This window comes from Pecten maximus, chromosome 8 (genome assembly GCF_902652985.1).
Source record: "Pecten maximus chromosome 8, xPecMax1.1, whole genome shotgun sequence".
Lineage (NCBI taxonomy): Eukaryota > Metazoa > Mollusca > Bivalvia > Pectinida > Pectinidae > Pecten > Pecten maximus.
The window spans coordinates 44787436-44811022 of record NC_047022.1 but is presented as its reverse complement, the minus strand read 5'-3'; the positions used below and the strand labels follow the sequence as shown (position 1 = coordinate 44811022).

The 23587-nt window shown below is 36.0% G+C and overlaps 3 protein-coding genes across 3 annotated transcripts in view; all 3 read right to left on the bottom strand.

Moving 5' to 3' along the window:
- Positions 1 to 812: 812 nt before the first annotated feature.
- Positions 813 to 4518, bottom strand: LOC117333754. The gene is made up of 8 exons (XM_033893177.1): positions 4138 to 4518; positions 3817 to 3906; positions 3308 to 3473; positions 2937 to 3154; positions 1836 to 1947; positions 1575 to 1712; positions 1262 to 1439; positions 813 to 1107 (listed from the first exon to the last, which is right to left on the bottom strand). Exons 5-8 carry the CDS (start codon positions 1892 to 1894, stop codon positions 850 to 852), a joined length of 633 nt encoding a protein of 210 aa, XP_033749068.1. The 5' UTR covers positions 1895 to 1947; positions 2937 to 3154; positions 3308 to 3473; positions 3817 to 3906; positions 4138 to 4518; the 3' UTR covers positions 813 to 849.
- Positions 2252 to 5309, bottom strand: LOC117332361 (zinc finger protein 862-like). The gene is made up of 6 exons (XM_033891247.1): positions 4644 to 5309; positions 4138 to 4370; positions 3817 to 3906; positions 3308 to 3473; positions 2937 to 3154; positions 2252 to 2474 (listed from the first exon to the last, which is right to left on the bottom strand). Exons 1-6 carry the CDS (start codon positions 5307 to 5309, stop codon positions 2252 to 2254), a joined length of 1596 nt encoding a protein of 531 aa, XP_033747138.1.
- A 12595-nt stretch (positions 5310 to 17904) lies between these two features.
- The window catches only part of LOC117333644 (YLP motif-containing protein 1-like), a 28983-nt gene continuing 23300 nt past the window's right edge, over positions 17905 to 23587 (bottom strand). The window contains 2 exon segments of the mRNA XM_033893047.1: positions 17905 to 22043; positions 22045 to 22160. Coding sequence (XP_033748938.1) covers positions 20094 to 22043; positions 22045 to 22160 — 2066 coding nt within the window. The 3' untranslated portion in view covers positions 17905 to 20093.

Sequence of the window (23587 nt, the reverse complement as noted above, 5' to 3'; positions counted from 1 at the left end):
TGAATACTTTAGAAATAGAACTGATCCTACAAGCCGTTTCTCCTCATTTTGCAGGGGTGTATGCTAGAAATACATTACCTTCATGTCCTTTAAGTGTTCCTAGTTTCATGGTTTGTAATACTGACCCAGATAATAAACAAGGGCAACATTGGATTGCTATGTATATAGATGAAAAAAGACGTGGAGAATATTATGATCCTTATGGATTGTCTCCCTTTCATTTAGATTTTATCAATTTCTTAAACCGGCAATGTAAAACATGGATTTATAATCCCGTTGCAGTACAGCATTTGAACTCTCTAGTGTGTGGTCAACATTGTATATATTACTTGGTTCACCGAGAGATGGGAATGACCATGAATGACATCACCGAATATCTTCAATCAGAATGGCATGCCAATACTTACATTGTAGATGATTTCGTTCATCATCTTGAACGTTACTTGTCAGGGTTTGACACTAACTGAAATGGTAGAGGAGCCCGCAGGGCTCCTAAAAAAAATATTCAAGGGGCCCTATGTAATTTTGTGGAGCCCGAACAGCGAGCGCCGAAGGCGCGAGCCGTAAGTTTCTAGGGGGGTCCGGGGGCATGCCCCCCCGGAAATTTTTTTTTTCAAGATGCTCTGTGGTGCATTCTAGGCCATTTTTGGTGTATTTTGGAGCTTTTGTATTTGAGACATTTTTAAAGATACTTTTTGCAGTTAACATGGTTTGCATAGTAAATTATGTTTGGTGGTCCATCATACTTGATCATTGCTTGAGGAAATATGCTGAAAGGAAAAGAATTTAAAAAAAAAACAACTAAAACAATGCTCATTTCAGTTTTTGTATTTGTTATTCCATATTCAACTAGTTTCTTAAGTTTTCAATGAAAAGTCTGTATGACTTTTGCTGGAGAGCAAGAAGGTCTCTCCTGGAGAGATCCTCATCCTCATCATCAGACTGGGAATCTGGCGTAAATGTTGCCCCTTCCTGAAGATCTTCCTCATCTGCCTCCTCCTCCCCCTCATGCTCAGCTTGGTCCTCATGCAAATCAAGGGAAACTGGGATGACCTCATGCCCATCTGTCCGCTGAAAAACTGAACATTCCCTTGGGGTCTCCGATTTCTGAATAAAGAACATTAATCGATAATATATCTCCTGTTTAAACCATGATACCGTCATTCATAAGGCAAATATACATGATATGAAGGCAAAACAATTTCTATGAATTCTTGACATATATATTTTCAATAAACAAATAAAACAATAATATAGTTACCCTCATTTCATCCTTATAAAATGGCCTCCTTGCCCTCTGCCCTCCACTGTACCAGTGGGCTATTGCCGGCATAGGATCAAATGATCCAATGGGTTCTGTCTCCAGGTTGAGTAGAATCTGGTCAGAAAGGTTGGACTCCCCTAACCGGGATCGCCAATCACTCTTGATGAGTTTCATCCTGCAATGCAAATAACTTTATCAATAAACATGGTGTCGTTACTCTGAATTGAAATTAATCGTGATATAAGGATATCATAAATTCATTCCCTAACTCAATCTATTTTGAGATCATTTTATCGCCAACAGTACTCACCGTGAAAATCCTCGCTCTGCATCAACAGAGGAGCCTGGAAGTGTCAATAAATAATTGACCAACATGAAAAACATTGGACAAACATTTCCAAAACTGGCTTCCAAGGATGGCCAAGTGACGTCTTGTATCTTCATCCTCCTGTTACAAAAGAGAAATTATGCATCTCATTAGACAAGGTATCACCAGTGACATTGAATTGCTTAGCCTTACCACATGATATTATTTAAAAATGATTAATTAAGACCTATGTCTATATGTTACCTTGCTGCGAGTGTAGTTTTCAGCCTTGTCCACTCCTCCTCAATCATGTCTGTGTTCATTAAGGCTGGTTTTGCAATCTCCACTAGCTCCTGAACATGCAGATCTCCAAAATCTAATTAAACATCAATTCATCAGTTACCATTCAGGCATTGTGTCACATTAAAGTAGCCATGTGTCAACAGAAAACTTCAAAGTTTTTTTTCATTCAAAAGGAAGCAGATAAATAGATTTCTTAACAGAATAAATATAAGCTAAGTTTTGTGTTAGATTAACTTTGACAGTTAACTTAACTTCAGGTTCTGTTAGATTTTATTGTCAAATCACAAAGTTTATAATTATCATGCAGAGGAAATGTATAAAAATATTTTCACAAAATGTAAGCATATACAAAAGGTAACACCATTACTTAAATCCTTTTAAAGTTTATCTTCATTTTCTTGGAAATTACCTAATTCTTCTTTAAAATCTGGCCACATTTTAATGGAAAGGAGGGTTGCAGCAGGCAGGAAAAGATTAGCATCCCCAGAAAACCTATCTGTTAGTGCAGTTAGCAAGGAAACCAACAACTTTGTTTTCCTTTCTGTCATTTGCTTCTCCAGCAATGAATCAGGAGACATTGATCTCAGACATGGACCAACACTAATGAATGGATAGAGCACAAATCATGCAAAAGCATTTCTTGACATCAAAAGCATCACTTGTCCAGGGATTATCTTAGACTTCAAAGGCCACTTCCCAAAAGCCGAGATTTATTAGTACATGTAAATTGTAAAGATCTGATATAATATTGGTTAAATGATTATTAATGATTATTTGCTTTTTTGTGCAGATAACATATGTTGCTAAACATCAGCTATCTACTTTAGAATGTATTCATTCCATTTTATAATAGTCATGCTAAAATGATCCCTGTTTTCGACAAAGTATGTAGGATAGCAGCTAGAAACGTTGACTATATTATTAACTAGCTAATAAGCAGAAAGCATTAAAAGCAAATCAAGAAAGTCAGATACACACTTAGAAACTACCTTCACCAAGAATTAGTTTTAGTACTTGATAAGTAGTGCTATGCTATATATTGTCAGTTTGCATGATATATACCTTGATTTGTACTTTTCAATTATGTTTTTTGCACATTCTAATTCACTGGCAATATCGGCAACAGTACTGTGTTTCTCCTGAATTGTCTCTGACACTTTTGACAGGCACCTTATGACATCTGTCATAAGATGCAGCCAATAGATGGTTTCAGGAGATTTTAGGACCTTCAGAAAATTCTTTGCCTTACAGCTTGATTCTTTCTGGGGTTGCTGCTGCATCTGTAAAATTGAATATTGTATATAATCAATCTAAACAATTGAAAAACTACTTAACTGCAGATTTCACGAGATTGTACATACAATTGTAAATAACTTCATTTCAATTTATAGCATTTAATGCTTTGCTTATTGGTTTTTATAATAGAAAAGTACCTGTTCCAGATGAAGGACGATGCCATCCATGCCTTCCAACATTTGCTTCAATGCACGTTTTGTGTGAGGAAGCCACCGTGTACCACCCATTCTAGTTGGAACCCTTGATGCTTTACCAAGAGACTCAAATGATGCTCTGAGGTTTGCTCGGTTGAGTGGGCTGTATCTATAAATAACATGAATACTATACAATGCCATTAGATTTTGCATTGAAAAAGATATAAAATAAAAGTGTCAGGCAAATTATTTAAGGAACAATCTCAGTCAGGACAGCTTAGTCAAGTCTGAATTTTCTCTGGCCATGACACCAGACTGACAGATAGATACATCAGACCGAGTCTCACTCTGGTGTCAGGGCCAGAAAAACTCTACTTAGTCAGGTATCACTGAAACAAGACTACAACAAAGAGATTATTGATGGTTTGCAGCCAGATTGAACTAAAGGAGTATTGGGTAAATAATACATGTAATAAGAAAAAACAGACAAAAAATGTGTTGCAGCTACTCACTTGTAAAATAAATAAAGGTTGAGTAACAGCAGCTCACATCTTTGATGGATGGGAATTTTTTTTGTTGCATCCTTGTACGCAAGTTCCAACCTGTTAGTAGAAAAATGCAAAATTTTAGCGATTATTTCTCAATTATATTCTAACTAAAGCTACCATAGCATTTCGACATACAATTTATTAAGCTTTTCAGTATTTTTGGAGAAAAATGGTTAAAAATTAGTCATCCTGCTATGTCTCTGTCTTAATAAATTAGTTAAAAAAATTCCTTTCTTAACATTTGTTATCTGAATACACAAATTCAAAACTAATTCATAATTGTACCTATGTGCAGAACAATGAATTCCCTTCAAGAAAGGGCGATCCACAGCCTCAGAAACAATCTTAACAACCCCTCCTTTCTTCCCCACCATCACAGATGCACCGTCTGTCCCCATGGCAATGATTTTCTCTCTCCAATCGGGAAATCTGGTGTCTAGAAGGGAGGTAATTGCCTGGGATATGGTCACAGCATCAGCTCGTCTCACATGCTTGATCCCAACAAAGAAAGTGGACACCTATATGAAATTGAAATTATTTATGAGTTATTCAATTGACTAACATGTACAGGAATACCGGTATTCATGTTTTGAATTCATATTATTAAATAAAGATTGTACAAAAGACACGCAGGTTTATAATATAAATTATTGACTGTAAAATTTGTCAGCCAATTTGATGGCAAGATGCACAAATTAGGGGAAAAGGGACATGTGTACCATGTCGCTGGAGCAACACACTCCTTATAGTTAACTTACTTAGATGAACATGGAAAATATATAATGACGTACCTCACATCCAACAGACGTTCTGCAATACACTATCTCGGTTTCCATAGAGGCACAGTCTGTGGCCCCGTCGGAAATTACAGAAATAAAGTTGGCCTTTTGCACAACATCCCTCTGCACCACACGCCTGGTATCGGCAATATTTGAGATAATTTGTTGGCAATATTTGTCAGTCAGATATGTACTCCCTATATCAATTTTCTTTGCGGCATCAAGCCTACACAGAGATACATAGTCGGTGTAGGGCTTCCCTAATTTTGCTACATAGTGTGCATTTCTGAAGAGATGGCATAGTTTCAAAGTTGCACATTTGTTCAGAGCAACGACAGTTTTCTCTCCAATTGACTCTCCTGGAGATACAGAGGCAGCCCTGGATCGCTCCAAGCTCCTAGTATGTGTCTCAGACTTTTCATGCTTCTTCACAATGTCGATTTTGTAATTGTTTGTGCCTAATTTAAAGGTGGAGGGATTTTCGCTCCTGTCAAACTTTTCACATAACGTACAGTACATTTTGTTCTCTTCAGATGAATGCCTTAGCCAAGTGAAAGATTTATACCAACCTTCCTGAAACGATCTGTGTCGTGTTTTTTCATATTCACGTCGTTCGACATTTGACAGCTTCTGTTTCTTTGAGGGTGACTTTCCCAACCATTGAAGCATAGTCGCCATCTTACCCTATGTTACTCAAACGCTTGAAACGTACTGATTTGCACGGGCCCTTATTACAAACGTACAAATGATACAGACTGTTATTCAAACGCTTGAAGCGTACTGACTTACACGGGCCCTTATTACAAACGTACAAATGATTCAGACTTTAAACAGTTATCAGCAATGATAATACGCACCTGACTTCAACCGGAAATACTTCCTACAGGATTGTTTAGGTCATCGTTCTACCGACGACGGTCGTGGTCAAGAAATAAACTCAGCATGAACATTTCGCACACGATTTCAGGTTTTTTTGGTGGATTTTGTGATCCGCGGGATAACAAATGGTTATGAGTTTAAGAGGACCATCGGTCCTCCAAAAAATAGAATCGAGAAGACCGACATTGTTTTTTAGGGGCCTCGGTCCTCCGGTCTACCGTTAGTGTCGATCCCTGCTTGTTATAATAGTAATGAGTATACATTGTTATTAATTGCAGGTTTTGTGTAATGACTGTATGTATTGCAATCCATATCTTATAAAAATATTGATTGTTTAATTAAGAAATCATTGTTTGCATATACGTTTGTGAATATAATAAAAGAAAAAAAAACAAAGTATGAATTACGTTATTTTTTTCAATTATAATTCTATTGAATTGATTCCAATCTCCAAGAAAGCTGTAACTGAAGAATGTCTGTCCTCTCAGAAAATTAATGATAGAATCATGACAAAACATGACAAAAATGACAAAATAATGACAAAATCATGACAACATCATGACAAAACATGACAAAATCATGACAAAACATGACAAATAATGACAAATAATGACAACATCATGACAAATAATGACAAAACATGACAAAAATGACAAAATCATGACAAACATGACAAAACATGACAAAATCATGACGAAACATGACAAATAATGACAAATAATGACAACATCATGACAAATAATGACAAAACATGACAAAAATGACAAAATCATGACAAACATGACAAAATCATGACAAAATCATGACAAAAATGACAAAATCATGACAAAACATGACAAATAATGACAAAATCATGACAAATCATGACAAATAATGACAAAATAATGACAAGCATGACAAAACATGACAAACATGACAAAACATGACAAAAATGACAAAATCATGACAAAACATGACAAAATCATGACAAAAAATGACAAAATCATGACAAAATCATGACAAAACATGACAAAACATGACAAAATCATGACAAAACATGACAAATAATGACAAAATCATGACAAAAATGACAAAATCATGACAAAACATGACAAAACATGACAAAACATGACAAAATCATGACAAAACATGACAAAATCATGACAAAACATGACAAATAATGACAACATCATGACAAAATAATGACAAAATCATGACAAAAATGACAAAATCATGACAAATCATGACAAAACATGACAAAACATGACAAATAATGACAAATAATGACAACATCATGACAAAATCATGACAAAAATGACAAAACATGACAAAACATGACAAAATCATGAATTTAAAACAGCATGTTAATATGCTAAAAACACCATGTTAAAAAGACACAGTTTTAGAATGATTATTTTGAACTGACATGATTCCATTTTACAATAAAAACCATCTAAATATATTGTAATTTACGGAAAATGACCTCCGTACAACTTCAGACAGTTATGGATGTGACGTCACACTGTCTAGAAAGTTCCGAGAATAGAAAGTGAAAGCAGTTAATCATGGTAGTTTTCTAGCAACAAAACAAAACCTTTATTTTACTACTGTTATGAAGACATCAACTCAGAATGATTATTTTGAACTGACATGATTCCATTTTACAATACAAACTATCTAAATCTATTGTAATTTACGGAAAATGACCTCCGTACAACTCAAGACAGTTATGGCTGTGACGTCACAGTTCCGGGAATAGAAAGTGAAAGCATTTTACCATGGTAGTATTTTTAGTTCTAGCAACAAAACAAAACCTTTATTTTACTACTGTTATGAAGACATCAATTCATAATGATTATTTTGAACTGAGATGATTCCATTTTACAATACAAACCATCTAAATCTACTGTAATCTGCAAAAAATGACCTCCGTAACACTGAGTCAATAACTTGAGCACCAACAAATCAATCTCCGTAAATCATGATAAAAACAGCTTCATTCTATAATATACTCATACATTTAAAATAAATATTCTTTGATCAGATCAAAAAGATTAAAAACACAACTTACCTGCTATATTTTATAATGTTAAAACCCATAAACATCCTGAGGTAATGTAAACACATGGAAGCTGCCATGTTGAATTCTTCACAGCCTCATTCTGGAAAGTTTGGCGGTTTACACATATTTAAAAAAAAAAAAAAAAAAACATCAGGGTCATTTGGCTTGGGTTTCTGTTAAAAAATCAGAACTCAGTTGAATTGGGTTCCAATGTTTTTTGGTAATCATCCAGACATCTCAACCAAAGACTTCTCAGCTAAACTTCTCACCTGGACTTCCTGCAAAAACATTCTCAAAGTAAAAAGGTAAGTATTTAGAAAGGGTCAGTCTAGGTAAGTATTAGAAATGGTCAGTATAAGGCTTAACATAGAATGAAATGGCTAAAAATAGAATGTAAGGGCTAAAAATAGAATGTAAGGGCTAAAAATAGCATGAAATACAGTGAGATTCAAAAACATTCTCAAAGTAAAAAGGTAAGTATTTAGAAAGGGTCAGTCTAGGTAAGTATTAGAAATGGTCAGTCTAGGTAAGTATTAGAAATGGTCAGTATTAGGCTTAACATAGAATGAAATGGCTAAAAATAGAATGTAAGGGCTAAAAATAGAATGAAATACAGTGAGAGAGAAGTGATGATTCCTATGGCTTATGTTTGACACCCTGCCAAACGTTTAAAAAATGGCGCCAAATGGCACCATTTTAAACGTTTGGCAGGGTGCCAAACATAAGCCATAGAATCATCATATCTCTCGTCAACATCCGGAACAAATAATGAAAATATGTAAAACGACCGGAATGAATAATGAAAATATGTCAAACAACTGAAATTTGTTCATGAAAATATGGAAAGCAACAAGACTAGATAATGAGATTATGAAAATGTGTTTGACTTTAATGAATATTAAACGTGCCATCTTTGTATTCATCAATTATTTTCAAAACATCTATACAAGTAAATTGTGCCCATGTAATCCAGACATTGTAAATCAATATATGACTATCTATGGTCTATAATAATTTGAAATACAATGTTGAATTCAGTATTTTCTAAATGTTCTATCAACACTTGTCGACTCATTTTAGATACAACTTAATATATCTTTATTAACAGACAGTATGTACGTATACAATATATTAAGACGCATTTTATACCTTACACATATTTTACGAAGATATTACCGCCTTCAGTACCAAATGCTAAAATCTATCAGAAACTTAGACATTGAATTCATTATTCAATCATTTCATATTCAGCATTTAATATTCATTTCGTTCAACTTTCAAAGTTACTGTAGAGTTACTTCTGTCCAAAGGATTTCTGACGACAACCAAACACAGATTTCAGGGTGAGATAAATTCCTTGAAAGTAGTTATAATTAGGAGGAGCATATGTACAGGGTTTTAAAGCGATATTTATACACCATCCATTATGTACACTTCTGGGCCGAGACAATCTTCATGTGATCAACCTAATTACTTCTTCAAACCCTCTGTGGTGATATTCCTAAAACATTAGCCAGTTAGGAAAGACTGAACAGTGCTATAGAGTTTTTTTTAAACATTTGTCAAGTTAATTTCACGAGAAAAGATGGATGAAAATGCGAAATGGTTGTTAACTGTGATTAGCCTAATTACCTTATGAACAAATTATCCCTTGACAATTAAAAAATCACGTGCCGTCTTAATGAGGGGAGACTTTCTCAGACTGTTCCTCATGTCTCATGTACTAACATTTAGATATACAGATACAATTGTATAAATAGAAGTTTGACATACAGATATAGATATGTAGATCAGTTTGACGTTCAGGGACTAGTACGGTATTGATATATACCTGTTACCATAGTTACCATACTTACATATATATAGATATATATCCGGATAAGCTTGACGTTTACTGACTAGTGCGGTATGGATATATACCTGTTACCATAGTTACCATGCTTATATATATATACAGATATATATGTATAGAAATTTGACGTTCAGTGACGAGTACGGTACAGATATATGCTTATCACCATTCGTACATACACAAATGTACTCTGTCGCGAGACAAATTGGACAATCACGAAAGCTTGTTATATGTGAAACTCGGGTGAATGAATTTTGATTTCAAAGAACAAATGGACACCCTAAAAGATGTCCTGTTAAAATCAATATGTACGGCCGCGAAAGTGGCTGTTGTTACTGAAGTTTGTGGCTACGTAAATAAACTAATTTCGATGTCTAGTCACTGGTTGTCAGCTATATACACTGGATACAGGCTGTTTGTACTGTATTGTACGTACTACCACATTCCAGCATGTACAATTTATTGACCACACCACATAGTTCCCGTCAATGTTTGTTATAGTAGTATATGGTTAGGGCCAATGTGACGAATACGAGTTACTTCCCTTTGAACACGTATCCTACATAAAATGGTTGTCTTAATATCATAACAAGGGCGATAACTCTCATCCTTAACTTCTTCAACAGGCACGTGTTTACTAATACCATCTACGTAACATCAGTCTCGGTGTATACATTAGTCAACAACACCAATGATTTGCAAACGATGAAAAAAAAAAACCAAAAAGCAAAAACAAAAACAAAATACAGCTCATCATTATACACTACGTTATAACGTCAGTCTGATTAAAATACAGCTCATCATTATACACTACGTTATAACGTCAGTCAGATTAAAATTAGATCATCATTATACACTACGTTATAACGTCAGTCTGATTACAATACAGATCATCATTATACACTACGTTATAACGTCAGTCTGATTAAAATACAGATCATCATTATACACTACGTTATAACGTCAGTCAGATTAAAATTAGATCATCATTATACACTACGTTATAACGTCAGTCTGATTAAAATACAGCTCATCATTATACACTACGTTATAACGTCAGTCAGATTAAAATAAGATCATCATTATACACTACGTTATAACGTCAGTCTGATTAAAATACAGCTCATCATTATACACTACGTTATAACGTCAGTCAGATTAAAATTAGATCATCATTATACACTACGTTATAACGTCAGTCTGATTAAAATACAGATCATCATTATACACTACGTTATAACGTCAGTCTGATTAAAATACAGATCATCATTATACACTACGTTATAACGTCAGTCAGATTAAAATTAGATCATCATTATACACTACGTTATAACGTCAGTCTGATTAAAATACAGCTCATCATTATACACTACGTTATAACGTCAGTCAGATTAATATAAGACTCTTTCATATGTGTGTATGTAGGATAGGGATATTCCACCCGAGGGGTCACAAAATGTGGTGAAACCCGAGGCTTGCCGAGGGTTTTACCACATTTTGTGATCCCGAGGGTGGAATATCCCTATCCTACATACACACATAATGAAAGAGTCTTTTTCTCTCATATCATTACCGAATTTCTGGCGAAAGTGTCCCTCAGCCATCCATTTTCTTCAATTTTTTAATTTCTTTATTTGACGTTTTTACTAAATATACGTGTGATATTCTGAAAGATCATACCCTATTTTTGGCAAACAATGTTTGCACACAAATTTCATTCATTTGTGGTTAAGTGATGAACGAATGAACAATTCGCCGATAAAAATTACCGTAACTTGACCGACTTTTACGTGGCCGTGATCAAATTGTCACCATCCGAGAAAAAGAAGTTCTATCAACAATACTGAAAGCCAACGCTGAAATGAGTTTTCCAACTTCACATATAATTTGATTTGCACCTCGACATATTTAATCATTTCACAGAACACACTGTACTTTTAAATGTCAAGTCAAATTTTTTTTTTATGAAATACTACGTCACTGCATGACGTCACGACTGTCATTGGAATTCCATTCATAGTTCAATGAGAGTGATGTCGATCTCGATCGCCATGACGCGGCGATGTTTCGTGGCTGGTAATTTTAAATTCACTGTGATTTTGGCAACTTCGTGTGTGAACCAGCGAACAGTGACTCTATACGAGTATTCGATCTTTTCTGTGACATAGGATTATATGTGTTTAACCGGTTGTCTTGATGGAATGACGAAGGTAGGTCAGTCGATAGGCTAACGATGATCATATTGAAAGGCTAGGATGGCAGTTAGTTTTCATGGTTACTCTACACAAATATAGACTCTGAGTTACAATTGAAATAAATATTTTTATATGAACATCGAGGGGTGTCATTTTTACCGAATGTTCGTTCATTTAAGAGCCAATTCCCAACTTCCAAATACACAGGTTACTGAGTAGGCCTAACAGTTACTGACAGTACAGTAGAGTAAACAAAGTCCAGGGCCCCCTGCTTGACGCAAACGGAACCATTTCATAGGTTGTGACGTTTGACATTTTCTTTTTTATATTTTTTTTATGTATGGCTTTTATTTTACTTCCTGTCATTGCCAGGTGATTGTGTGTGTTTACATGTTTTTAATGACAAATGACAAATCTGTCGGGTAGGCAAGTCTGTATTGTACTGTAACTGTTACAACAGGCCTGTAGGCGTAGTCTGTTTGTTACAGTAACGGAGTTATCTGTTCGCTCAGATGAAATGTCTAATCGTTTAACCGTGTAGCCCTATTGATTTACTGCTGATATGATATATATTTATCTAAGAATGTATGTATTTTTAAAGTTAAGTCCAACGTTTCAAAACAGACACCGACGATAAGGACTGTCGGATGTGAACACAAGCAGACGACGTTGTGAGAGTTGTCCCCCTTGAACGCAGATTAATCCGCGCGCGTGAAATGCTATGTAAGATAGATTTATCTTACATAGCTATCTTACATGGGCAAACTCTATCCAACATGGCGAGATATGAGAGAAAATTAGATCATCATTATACACTACGTTATAACGTCAGTCTGATTAAAATACAGATCATCATTATACACTGCGTTATAACGTCAGTCTGATTAAAATACAGCTCATCATTAAACACTACGTTATAACGTCAGTCTGATTAAAATACAGATCATCATTATACACTACGTTATAACGTCAGTCTGATTAAAATACAGATCATCATTATACACTACGTTATAACGTCAGTCTAATTAAAATACAGATCATCATTATACACTACGTTATAACGTCTGTCTGATTAAAATACAGATCATCATTATATACTACGTTATAACGTCAGCCTGATTAAAATACAGATCATCATTATACACTACGTTATGATGTCAGTCTGATTAAAATACAGATCATCATTATACACTACGTTATAACGTCAACCTGATTAAAATACAGATCATCATTATACACTACGTTATAACGTCAGTCTGATTAAAATTAGATCATCATTATACACTACGTTATAACGTCAGTCTGATTAAAATACAGATCATCATTATACACTACGTTATAACGTCAGTCAGATTAAAATACAGATCAACATTATACACTACGTTATAACGTCAGTCTGATTAAAATACAGATCATCATTATACACTACGTTATAACGTCAGTCTGATTAAAATACAGATCATCATTATACACTACGTTATAACGTCAGTCTGATTAAAATACAGATCATCATTATACACTACGTTATAACGTCAGTCTGATTAAAATACAGATCATCATTATACACTACGTTATAACGTCAGTCTGATTAAAATACAGATCATCAATATACACTACGTTATAACGTCAGTCTGATTAAAATACAGATCATCATTATACACTACGTTATAACGTCTGTCTGATTAAAATACAGATCATCATTATACATTACGTTATAACGTCAGTCTGATTAGAATACAGATCATCATTATACACTACGTTATAACGTCAGTCTGATTAAAATACATATCATCATTATACACTACGTTATAACGTCAGTCTGATTGAAATACAGATCATCAATATACACTACGTTATAACGTCAGTCAGATTAAAATACAGATCATCATTATACACTACGTTATAACGTCAGTCTGATTAAAATACAGCTCATCATTAAACACTACGTTATAACGTCAGTCTGATTAAAATACAGATCATCATTATACACTACGTTATAACGTCAGTCTGATTAAAATACAGATCATCATTATACACTACGTTATAACGTCAGTCTAATTAAAATACAGATCATCATTATACACTACGTTATAACGTCAGTCAGATTAAAATACAGATCATCAATATACACTACGTTATAACGTCTGTCTGATTAAAATACAGATCATCATTATACACTACGTTATAACGTCAGTCTGATTAAAATACAGATCATCATTATACACTACGTTATGATGTCAGTCTGATTAAAATACAGATCATCATTATACACTACGTTATAAAGTCAACCTGATTAAAATACAGATCATCATTATACACTACGTTATAACGTCAGTCTGATTAAAATACAGATCATCACTAAACACTACGTTATAACGTCAGTCTGATTAAAATACATATCATCATTATACACTACGTTATAACGTCAGTCTGATTAAAATACAGATCATCATCAAACTCATGATATTTACTCTGCTTTAGACCATGGTAAAGAAATACGAATGGTCTTTTGTGATATTAGCAAAGCTTTTGACCGCGTTTGGCATAAGGGACTACTAAGTAAGCTTTCAGGTTTTGGAATTCGGGGTTCACTTCTAAAATGGTTCGAAAATTATCTCTACAATCGTAAATAAAGAGTTGTTATCAACGGAAAATTTTCTAATTGGTCTGAAATTAAGGCCGGGGTTCCCCAAGGCTCGATACTGGGCCCCCTTTTGTTTCTTTTATTTATAAATGACATTGTGAAAGACATACGAGCTAATATAAAATTATTCGCAGATGACACCTCTTTGTATGTCATTATCGACTCACCTAGGATAAGTGCAGTCGATTTGAATTTCGATCTTCGTAAAATTCATGAATGGTCAGTGAATTGGTTGGTTAACTTCAATCCTACTAAAACAGAAACCTTATTAATATCCAAAAAGACTAATTCCCCAATTCATCCCCCTCTACATATGAACAATATTTTGCTTTCTGAGGTAAGTTCACATAGGCATCTCGGTTTGACTCTGTCCAACAATGGCGGTTGGACTGATCATATCAACTTGATCATATCCAAGGTTTCACCAAAATTGAATATTTTACGCAGATTCAAATTCACTTTAGATCGTACTTCTCTTCAAACTCTGTATTTTACTCTTATCCGACCTATTTTTGAATATGGGAACATTGTTTGGGATAACCTTACAAAAACTCAGTCTGACATGCTAGAAAATCTCCAATTAGAGGCAGCGCGTATAGTTACTGGCGGAACTAAACTCACAAGTAGAGTAAAACTTTATCTTGAAACAGGCTGGCTTCCCTTAGAGCAAAGACGTAAACACCACAAATTAATTCATTTCCATAAAATGGTTCATGGTCTCCTTCCTCAGTATCTACAAGAAATTCTTCCTCGACGTAATAATAGCATCCATGATCACAATACTCGTGTTGGAAATAACTTTCGCCCTCCTCCTTGTCGCACAAGTCTTTACATGAAATCCTTCCTGCCATCTGTAATCCCTTTGTGGAATTCCTTGCCAGATGCAATCAAAAGTGATCCGTCCATAACTAAATTGAAAAGTCATTTGAATAAACCACGCCACAAAGTTCCACATTACTTCCTTAGCGGTAATAGACTGGGTCAGATTCACCATGCAAGATTAAGGATGGAGTGCAGCCCACTAAAATTTTATCTATTTCATAAAAATCTTATAGATAGTCCTCTATGCACGTGTAATCATGAAGATGAGACCAACGAACATTTCTTATTACGTTGTCCACTTTTCGCGCAGTTTCGCTTACGTTGTTTTAGTGCTCTAAACTATCCCTTATCAACTGAAATACTACTCTTCGGTGATAACGAACTCACGTATGATGAAAATCTTTTGATTTTTTCCAGTTTTCAAGAATTTATAATTATTTCTAAAAGATTTGAATGATTGTTTTTATTTTTTTTTATTCTTTATTGTTTGCACAGCTGTTACAGCAGGTTGTATATCTCATGTCATGGCATAAAATTCCTCTCTGATCTTTTTCTTCTGGTCTTTTCATCTCTCCTCTTTCCGAATTTCCCCATTTTCCATCTATACAAGTATTACATTGCTCACTTACGTATTCTCCCACTTGCTGCCGTTTACTCAATGTGTCACAAAAGGAAACGGATTAATATAAGTCTTATACTTGTTTCCGAACCCTATTCACATTATGATTGTATGATTGTGTATTGTATATGTATAAATTGAATGAATAAAATAAAGTTTATATTAAATACAGATCATCATTATACACTACGTTATAGTCTGATTAAAATACAGATCATCATTATACACTACGTTATAACGTCTGTCTGATTAAAATACAGATCATCATTATACACTACGTTATAACGTCTGTCTGATTAAAATACAGATCATCAATATACACTACGTTATAACGTCAGTCTGATTAAAATATAGATCATCATTAAACACTACGTTATAACGTCAGTCTGATTAAAATACAGATCATCATTATACACTACGTTATAACGTCTGTCTGATTAAAATACAGATCATCATTATACACTACGTTATAACGTCAGTCAGATTAAAATACAGATAACAACTAAACACTACGTTATAACGTCAACCTGATTAAAATACAAATCAGCATTATACACTACGTTATAACTTCAGTCTGATTAAAATACATAGCATCATTATACACTACGTTATAACGTCAACCTGATTAAAATACAGATCATCATTATACACTACGTTATAACGTCAGTGTGATTAAAATACAGATCATCATTATACACTACGTTATAACGTCAGTCTAATTAAAATACAGATCATCATTATACACTACGTTATAACGTCAGTCTGATTAAAATACAGATCATCATTATACACTACGTTATAACGTCAGTCAGATTAAAATACAGATAACAACTAAACACTACGTTATAACATCAGTCTGATTAAAATACAGATCATCAATATACACTACGTTATAACGTCAGTCAGATTAAAATACAGCTCATCATTATACACTACGTTATAACGTCAGTCTGATTAAAATACAGATCATCATTATACACTACGTTATAACGTCAACCTGATTAAAATACAGCTCATCATTATACACTACGTTATAACGTCAACCTGATTAAAATTACAAATCAGCATTATACACTACGTTATAACTTCGGTCTGATTAAAATACATAGCATCATTATACACTACGTTATAACGTCAACCTGATTAAAATACAGATCATCATTATACACTACGTTATAACGTCAGTCTGATTAAAATACAGATCATCGTTATACACTACGTTATAACGTCAGTCTGATTAACATACAGATCATCATTATACACTACGTTATAACGTCTGTCTGATTAAAATACAGATCATCATTATACACTACGTTATAACGTCAACCTGATTAAAATACATAGCATCATTAAACACTACGTTATAACGTCAGTCTGATTAAAATACAGATCATCGTTATACACTACGTTATAACGTCAGTCTGATTAACATACAGATCATCATTATACACTACGTTATAACGTCAGTCTGATTAAAATACAGATCATCATCATACACTAGTTATAACGTCAGTCTGATTAAAATACAGATCATCATTAAACACTACGTTATAACGTCAGTCTGATTAAAATACAGATCATCATTAAACACTACGTTATAACGTCAGTCTGATTAAAATACAGATCATCATTATACACTACGTTATAACGTCGGTCTGATGTATAATACATGTTACTACGGTATTGGTCGATAGGATGTATAATACCACGATATGGGGTTATAGGATGCAGGTTTCTTCGTTTGACATTTGATGTGAAGATTAAGATCGGTCTAGGATTTCCATCTGTATAGATGCAATCACACATCTTCTCGGTATGGACCTTTACGCAAAATGTAAGAAATAAACAATTAAGAAAATTGTAACTTGTTTCAACGGTTAAAGCCCGTAAAAATTTTCGCCCGGACAAGAAAGTATTGGAGAAATTGCACCTATTTGACCTTTGACCTTAAATCAAGTTGCAATGGTCGAACAACAGAGCACTGCGCTTCGTCAATATTTGATAATGGTATAGTTATCCAACGGTGTAAAAGTTATCGTCAGGACAAGAGACTATTGAGGAAATCTCCACTTGTTTGATCATTAGTCTTGAGATCACAAGAATCCAACGACAGAGCACTGCGCTTCGTCAGTTGGTTAAACTATCTTCAACAGTCCAGAAATTATGTCCTGGTCAAGAAATTATTAGCACTATCTGGACTGAAAAAAACTCACAAAACGTGTTCTTATTTTTGATTATTTATTTTTTTCAGCAAGAGCAGTTTTTGATTAAATGCACTTTATCTGTGTAATAAAAAATATGGCGGTTCTGTGAGAGGACATGTTCAACAACAACAAAAACATTTGACGTTACTGAAACAAAATGTACTCAGATCTTTACTGAATATATTTATACAAAAATATCCACACAAAATGAGACTCTATGACTTAATAATAATATATTTATACTATAATATGATGGCTATACACAGTACATTGTCCAAACGGTCACTCAGTATTGTTTTTAAAACACCTGTATAATCCTTACACGATCCAGGACGGATAGGAGACTTACACGTCCGTAAAACAACCTTACTTAGGAATAAAATATGTGGAGTCGATCACCTGTAGATCAGAGGGAAACTCAACATGGGGAGAACGAGGATATGTGTCCTATTCTAGACAAGCGTCCGTAGTGAGAGATAAATACGAAATGTAACCGAGTTTGATCAGAGATCTCAATACAAGATTAAAGATCGCCTACATCGACTGTCGAGCTTACGTCGGGGAGAAACCAAAGGGAAGTAACTCTGGTAGATAAAAATGAGGATTACAGTTAGGTATCTGTGAGGAAGTGATCTAAAGAGGTTGACATTTCTACAGCAGATCTCTACAATGAACGGAGTTTATGTATTAATGGTACATATTACATTATACATTGTAAGTATACTACTAGCATTTCCTCTGACTGCGTAGTTACACCATGCTGACCATACAAGGGGAGATAACTAGAGTAGTCATGTACATTACAAGGGCAAATTACTAGTTGTATCAGATTTTACAACACTTCTAAACATTTCTAAAAAGATGTATTGAATTCATGAGATCTGTATAAGTTTTTAAACTATGAAATATATATTTGTTGAAGAATTGTATTTCACATAGACCATTCTGCTTTCTATGGTATATCATGCAAAATATCTTAATTATCGTCAATGATGGAAAAGAAAATTCACAAAAGATCTCAGATATTTTATAAAAGATGTTCAAAATGCATATATGTAATGTTTGAAATATGTTTGAAATATCTAATTTATAATTGAATACACAGCATTTATAGATATCTACTAAAATGACAAGCCATCAGACACATTTGGTCAGATATCTTGCATGTCTGCTTATATTTTTATGAGTTGATGATACGGATGGTTGACTCGTCCATCAGTTTGCTAGTTCGATGACTTGTACATGTAAGTAGATAACGTAAAGATTTTGAGGTTGTATTATGTAAATATTTAATTTACAGACAACCCTATATGGTTGATTTACCACGATATACTGTACCAGCTTTTTAGCTGCCAAGCCATGTAGGTCATACCAGCCCATGTACTTGGTACAGAATTCCAGCCCACAGTCAACACATGTACATGTATAACCTTACTTAAAATGTATACATGGCTGTGAGCCGTCCCTGTATACATCAGATCCCAAAGAGATGTCGTCATGTGAAACTCAATCATTGTGAACATTCAGTTTATCTTTAACTTTTCCACACATACCAAGACAAGAAAACAGAAAAATAAGCTTGAACGTAAGTTGATCCGTTCAAACTAGGGAAATAACCATTTTGCATAGTACATTCGATGACATCCGAATTACCTCCCTTGCATCAAATTCTAGCCATTGTCAAATGTATTTTATCATCTTAAAATCTTGAATAACAGAAAAAAAACGTAACCAGGAAAATAGATTTGATTGTGATATAAACACATCTGTAAACATATAATTTCCGTTAAAATGTATAACGTAGAGTTATTATGGTACATGAATATCGTAAAATACAAATTAAAAAATCTCCCAGATCACACATCACCCACAAGTGAATTCCGAAAACGCTCGTTCATTGTCATTACACTGTAAATCACACAGCGTCACAAAACAAGCAGTGTGACCTTATTTGTTGTCAGGGGTAACCAAATCACAGTGTGACCTTAGCAGTTGCCAAGGGTAACCAAATCACACAGCGTGACCTTATTTGTTGTCAGGGGTAACCAAATCACACAGCGTGACCTTATTTGTTGTCAGTGGTAACCAAATCACACAGCGTGACCTTATTTGTTGTCAGGGGTAACCAAATCACAAATAAAGCAAGTCCTTTTTTTTCCGGGCAACTAAATCCCACACCAATACTTGTTTGTATATGTTTGACCTGTTAAGGTAAGTAGCCAAGCTGCTGCTCGAAGTTTGTGTCCGATGTTTTAGCCCTGTCGTTAGAGCCTCTCTGTACGTTCATGTTATGAAACATCCCGGCTAATTCTCCGCCTTTACGGTCCGAGCTGTGTCCGTACGACCCTTTATCACTATTACTATCGTCACTCGCATGCTTGGCATACTTTTGGAATTCACTGTCAAACGACCAGGATTTATCTGAATTATTTTTGTGTTGGGACGAACGATCTCGGTACATTTCACCGTAATCATCACCGTACCTGGGGTCTCTATCGTGACGCGGAACTATATCCGGTGGTGCGTAACCGCCGGGCCCTGGTTTCTGAAAATCGTCATCGCGCCTGTAATCCCACTTATCTTGGTCGGACTTTGTGTTCCGTTTTTCGTCATAAAACTCTTTCCTTGACATTGCATTATCGTAAGGATCCTCGTCGTCATCATTGTAACGTGACGGCTCAGCTTCCACTTTTTTAGGGAGAGCCGCCATTAGACCAGTAGGTAAAACCTTTACTCCCATCACGTGATTAGGAGGGACCTTTGCAACGGGTTTCACTTTGGCAGCTTGTTTTTCTTCAAGCTGTCGACTTTCGAGATTCGAGGCAGAATATACAGGTTCGGTTCTAGGTAATGGTTTGGATGGCGTAGGAGATGGAGGACTATCAAATGGTTGCCTTGGTAACCCTTGATGTCTGGAAGATGGAGGTGATCGTGGTGACCGTGGACCAGGCGACAATGCCCGAGAGGGTTTTGGAGCAGTTGACGGAGGCTCCCTGTACCTGCCAGGGGACATTACTCGCCCAACACGACCGTCGTCGCGTGTCTGAGGCCGAGAGAATCGTTCTCCGTGTCCGTGATCGGAGTGTCTATCACTACGGGTTATCTCCCCTCCGTAATCAGAGTGTCTGTCACCACGAACTATTTCCCCAGATCGCTGTCTCTCATGAATAAAACCATTGTCCGCTCTATGAGGTTCTGGATAACCACGAGAACCGCTGTCGCCTGAAGACTGGCGCTCGTGCAAGAAATGTCTATCCTCGCCCGACAATCTATTTCGGGTCGGAGGTCCCATATCACGAGGCGGCGGGCCCATGTCACGAGGCGGCGGGCCCATATCACGAGGCGGCGGGCCCATGTCACGAGGCGGCGGGCCCATATCACGTGGGGGTCCGCCAAAGAACTGTCTACCATCTCCCAAGTACCTATCTTCTATTGGCGGTTCGTCGCTAATGCGACGGCCAGGTTCCTCCCATCCGTCTGAACGTCTGCTGTCGCGGTAGTATATGTCCGAATGAGGTCTCGGCTGGTCTGGCCCCGGGCCCATAGGAGGCTCATTACGGTACGCACCGTATTCACCGTAGCTGTTACGTAAAATGTCAGGGTGAGGACCCCCGGGGTTGGGGCCAGAGTATTCGCCGTAGCGATTTTGAAACGAGGGTTCACGTTCAAATCCCGTAGGGTTCTGACCTCGTAACATTGAAACGACTCTAAGCGCCTGGCCATCGTGTTCTGCAATAAAGCAGTGACATTCGAGCGCGCGCACGCCCGTGGTTCGCCTCATGACGCCCGCGAGCATAACTGGGTGTTCCATTTTTAACAAATTGTGGTTCTTCTTATCAAGGTGGGAGAACAGGTTCTCTGCGCCATTGTTTAGATTTCGATTTTGTTCGATCGGTACAAAGCCAGCTGCCATTTTCTTGTCCGTACCTTTCCTGTACATAAAGCGAACTGCTTCAAAAAGATTGATTGATTGGAAATCATAGAACATTTGGTTGGCCTGACCCGGAGGAGCGCCGGGAAACAGCACTGTAAGACCATCCCGATTAATCCTCAACACAGCTTCCTGGCTGAGCTTCTTGTTCTTGGAGGATGCTTTCCGGAATTCTATATACTTCTCACGGAGTGGTTTTTGGATTGATCCCAGACCGGAAGTGGTTGCTTTTAGAGAGAGTAGAACAGCCTAGGTACTCCACGGTAAACTCGCCGTCCATGATGTAGAAAGGGTACCGCCACAGACGCTCGCGGGGCAGAGCCGTCAACTGGACCGTGGCTTCTGAAACATCAATTAATACGACTTATTACAAAATATTACAGGAACATTACATGCTCTTACAACAACCACAGCGAGTTGGTACAGCCCATATATACACTGTGTAGGTATAATACATCAATGTACTGTGAGTTGGTACAGCCCATATACACTGTGTAGGTATAATACATCAATGTACTGTGAGTTGGTACAGCCCGTATACACTGTGTAGGTATAACACATCAATGTACTGTGAGTTGGTACAGCCCGTATACACTGTGTAGGTATAACACATCAATGTACTGTGAGTTGGTACAGCCCTTATACACTGTGTAGGTATAACACATCAATGTACTGTGAGTTGGTACAGCCCATATATACACTGTGTAGGTATAACACATCAATGTACTGTGAGTTGATACAGCCCATATACACTGTGTAGGTATAATACATCAATGTACTGTGAGTTGGTACAGCCCATATACACTGTGTAGGTATAATACATCAATGTACTGTGAGTTGGTACAGCCCGTATACACTGTGTAGGTATAACACATCAATGTACTGTGAGTTGGTACAGCCCATATATACACTGTGTAGGTATAACACATCAATGTACTGTGAGTTGGTACAGCCCATATACACTGTGTAGGTATAATACATCAATGTACTGTGAGTTGGTACAGCCCATATACACTGTGTAGGTATAATACATCAATGTACTGTGAGTTGGTACAGCCCGTATACACTGTGTAGGTATAACACATCAATGTACTGTGAGTTGGTACAGCCCGTATACACTGTGTAGGTATAACACATCAATGTACTGTGAGTTGGTACAGCCCGTATACACTGTGTAGGTATAACACATCAATGTACTGTGAGTTGGTACAGCCCATATACACTGTGTAGGTATAATACATCAATGTACTGTGAGTTGGTACAGCCCATATATACACTGTGTAGGTATAATACATCAATGTACTGTGAGTTGGTACAGCCCATATACACTGTGTAGGTATAATACATCAATGTACTGTGAGTTGGTACAGCCCATATATACACTGTGTAGGTATAACACATCAATGTACTGTGAGTTGGTACAGCCCATATACACTGTGTAGGTATAATACATCAATGTACTGTGAGTTGGTACAGCCCATATACACTGTGTAGGTATAATACATCAATGTACTGTGAGTTGGTACAGCCCATATATACTGTGTAGGTATAACTACATCAATGTACTGTGAGTTGGTACAGCCCATATACACTGTGTAGGTATAATACATCAATGTACTGTGAGTTGGTACAGCCCATATACACTGTGTAGGTATAATACATCAATGTACTGTGAGTTGGTACAGCCCATATACACTGTGTAGGTATAATACGTCAATGTACTGTGAGTTGGTACAGCCCATATACACTGTGTAGGTATAATACATCAA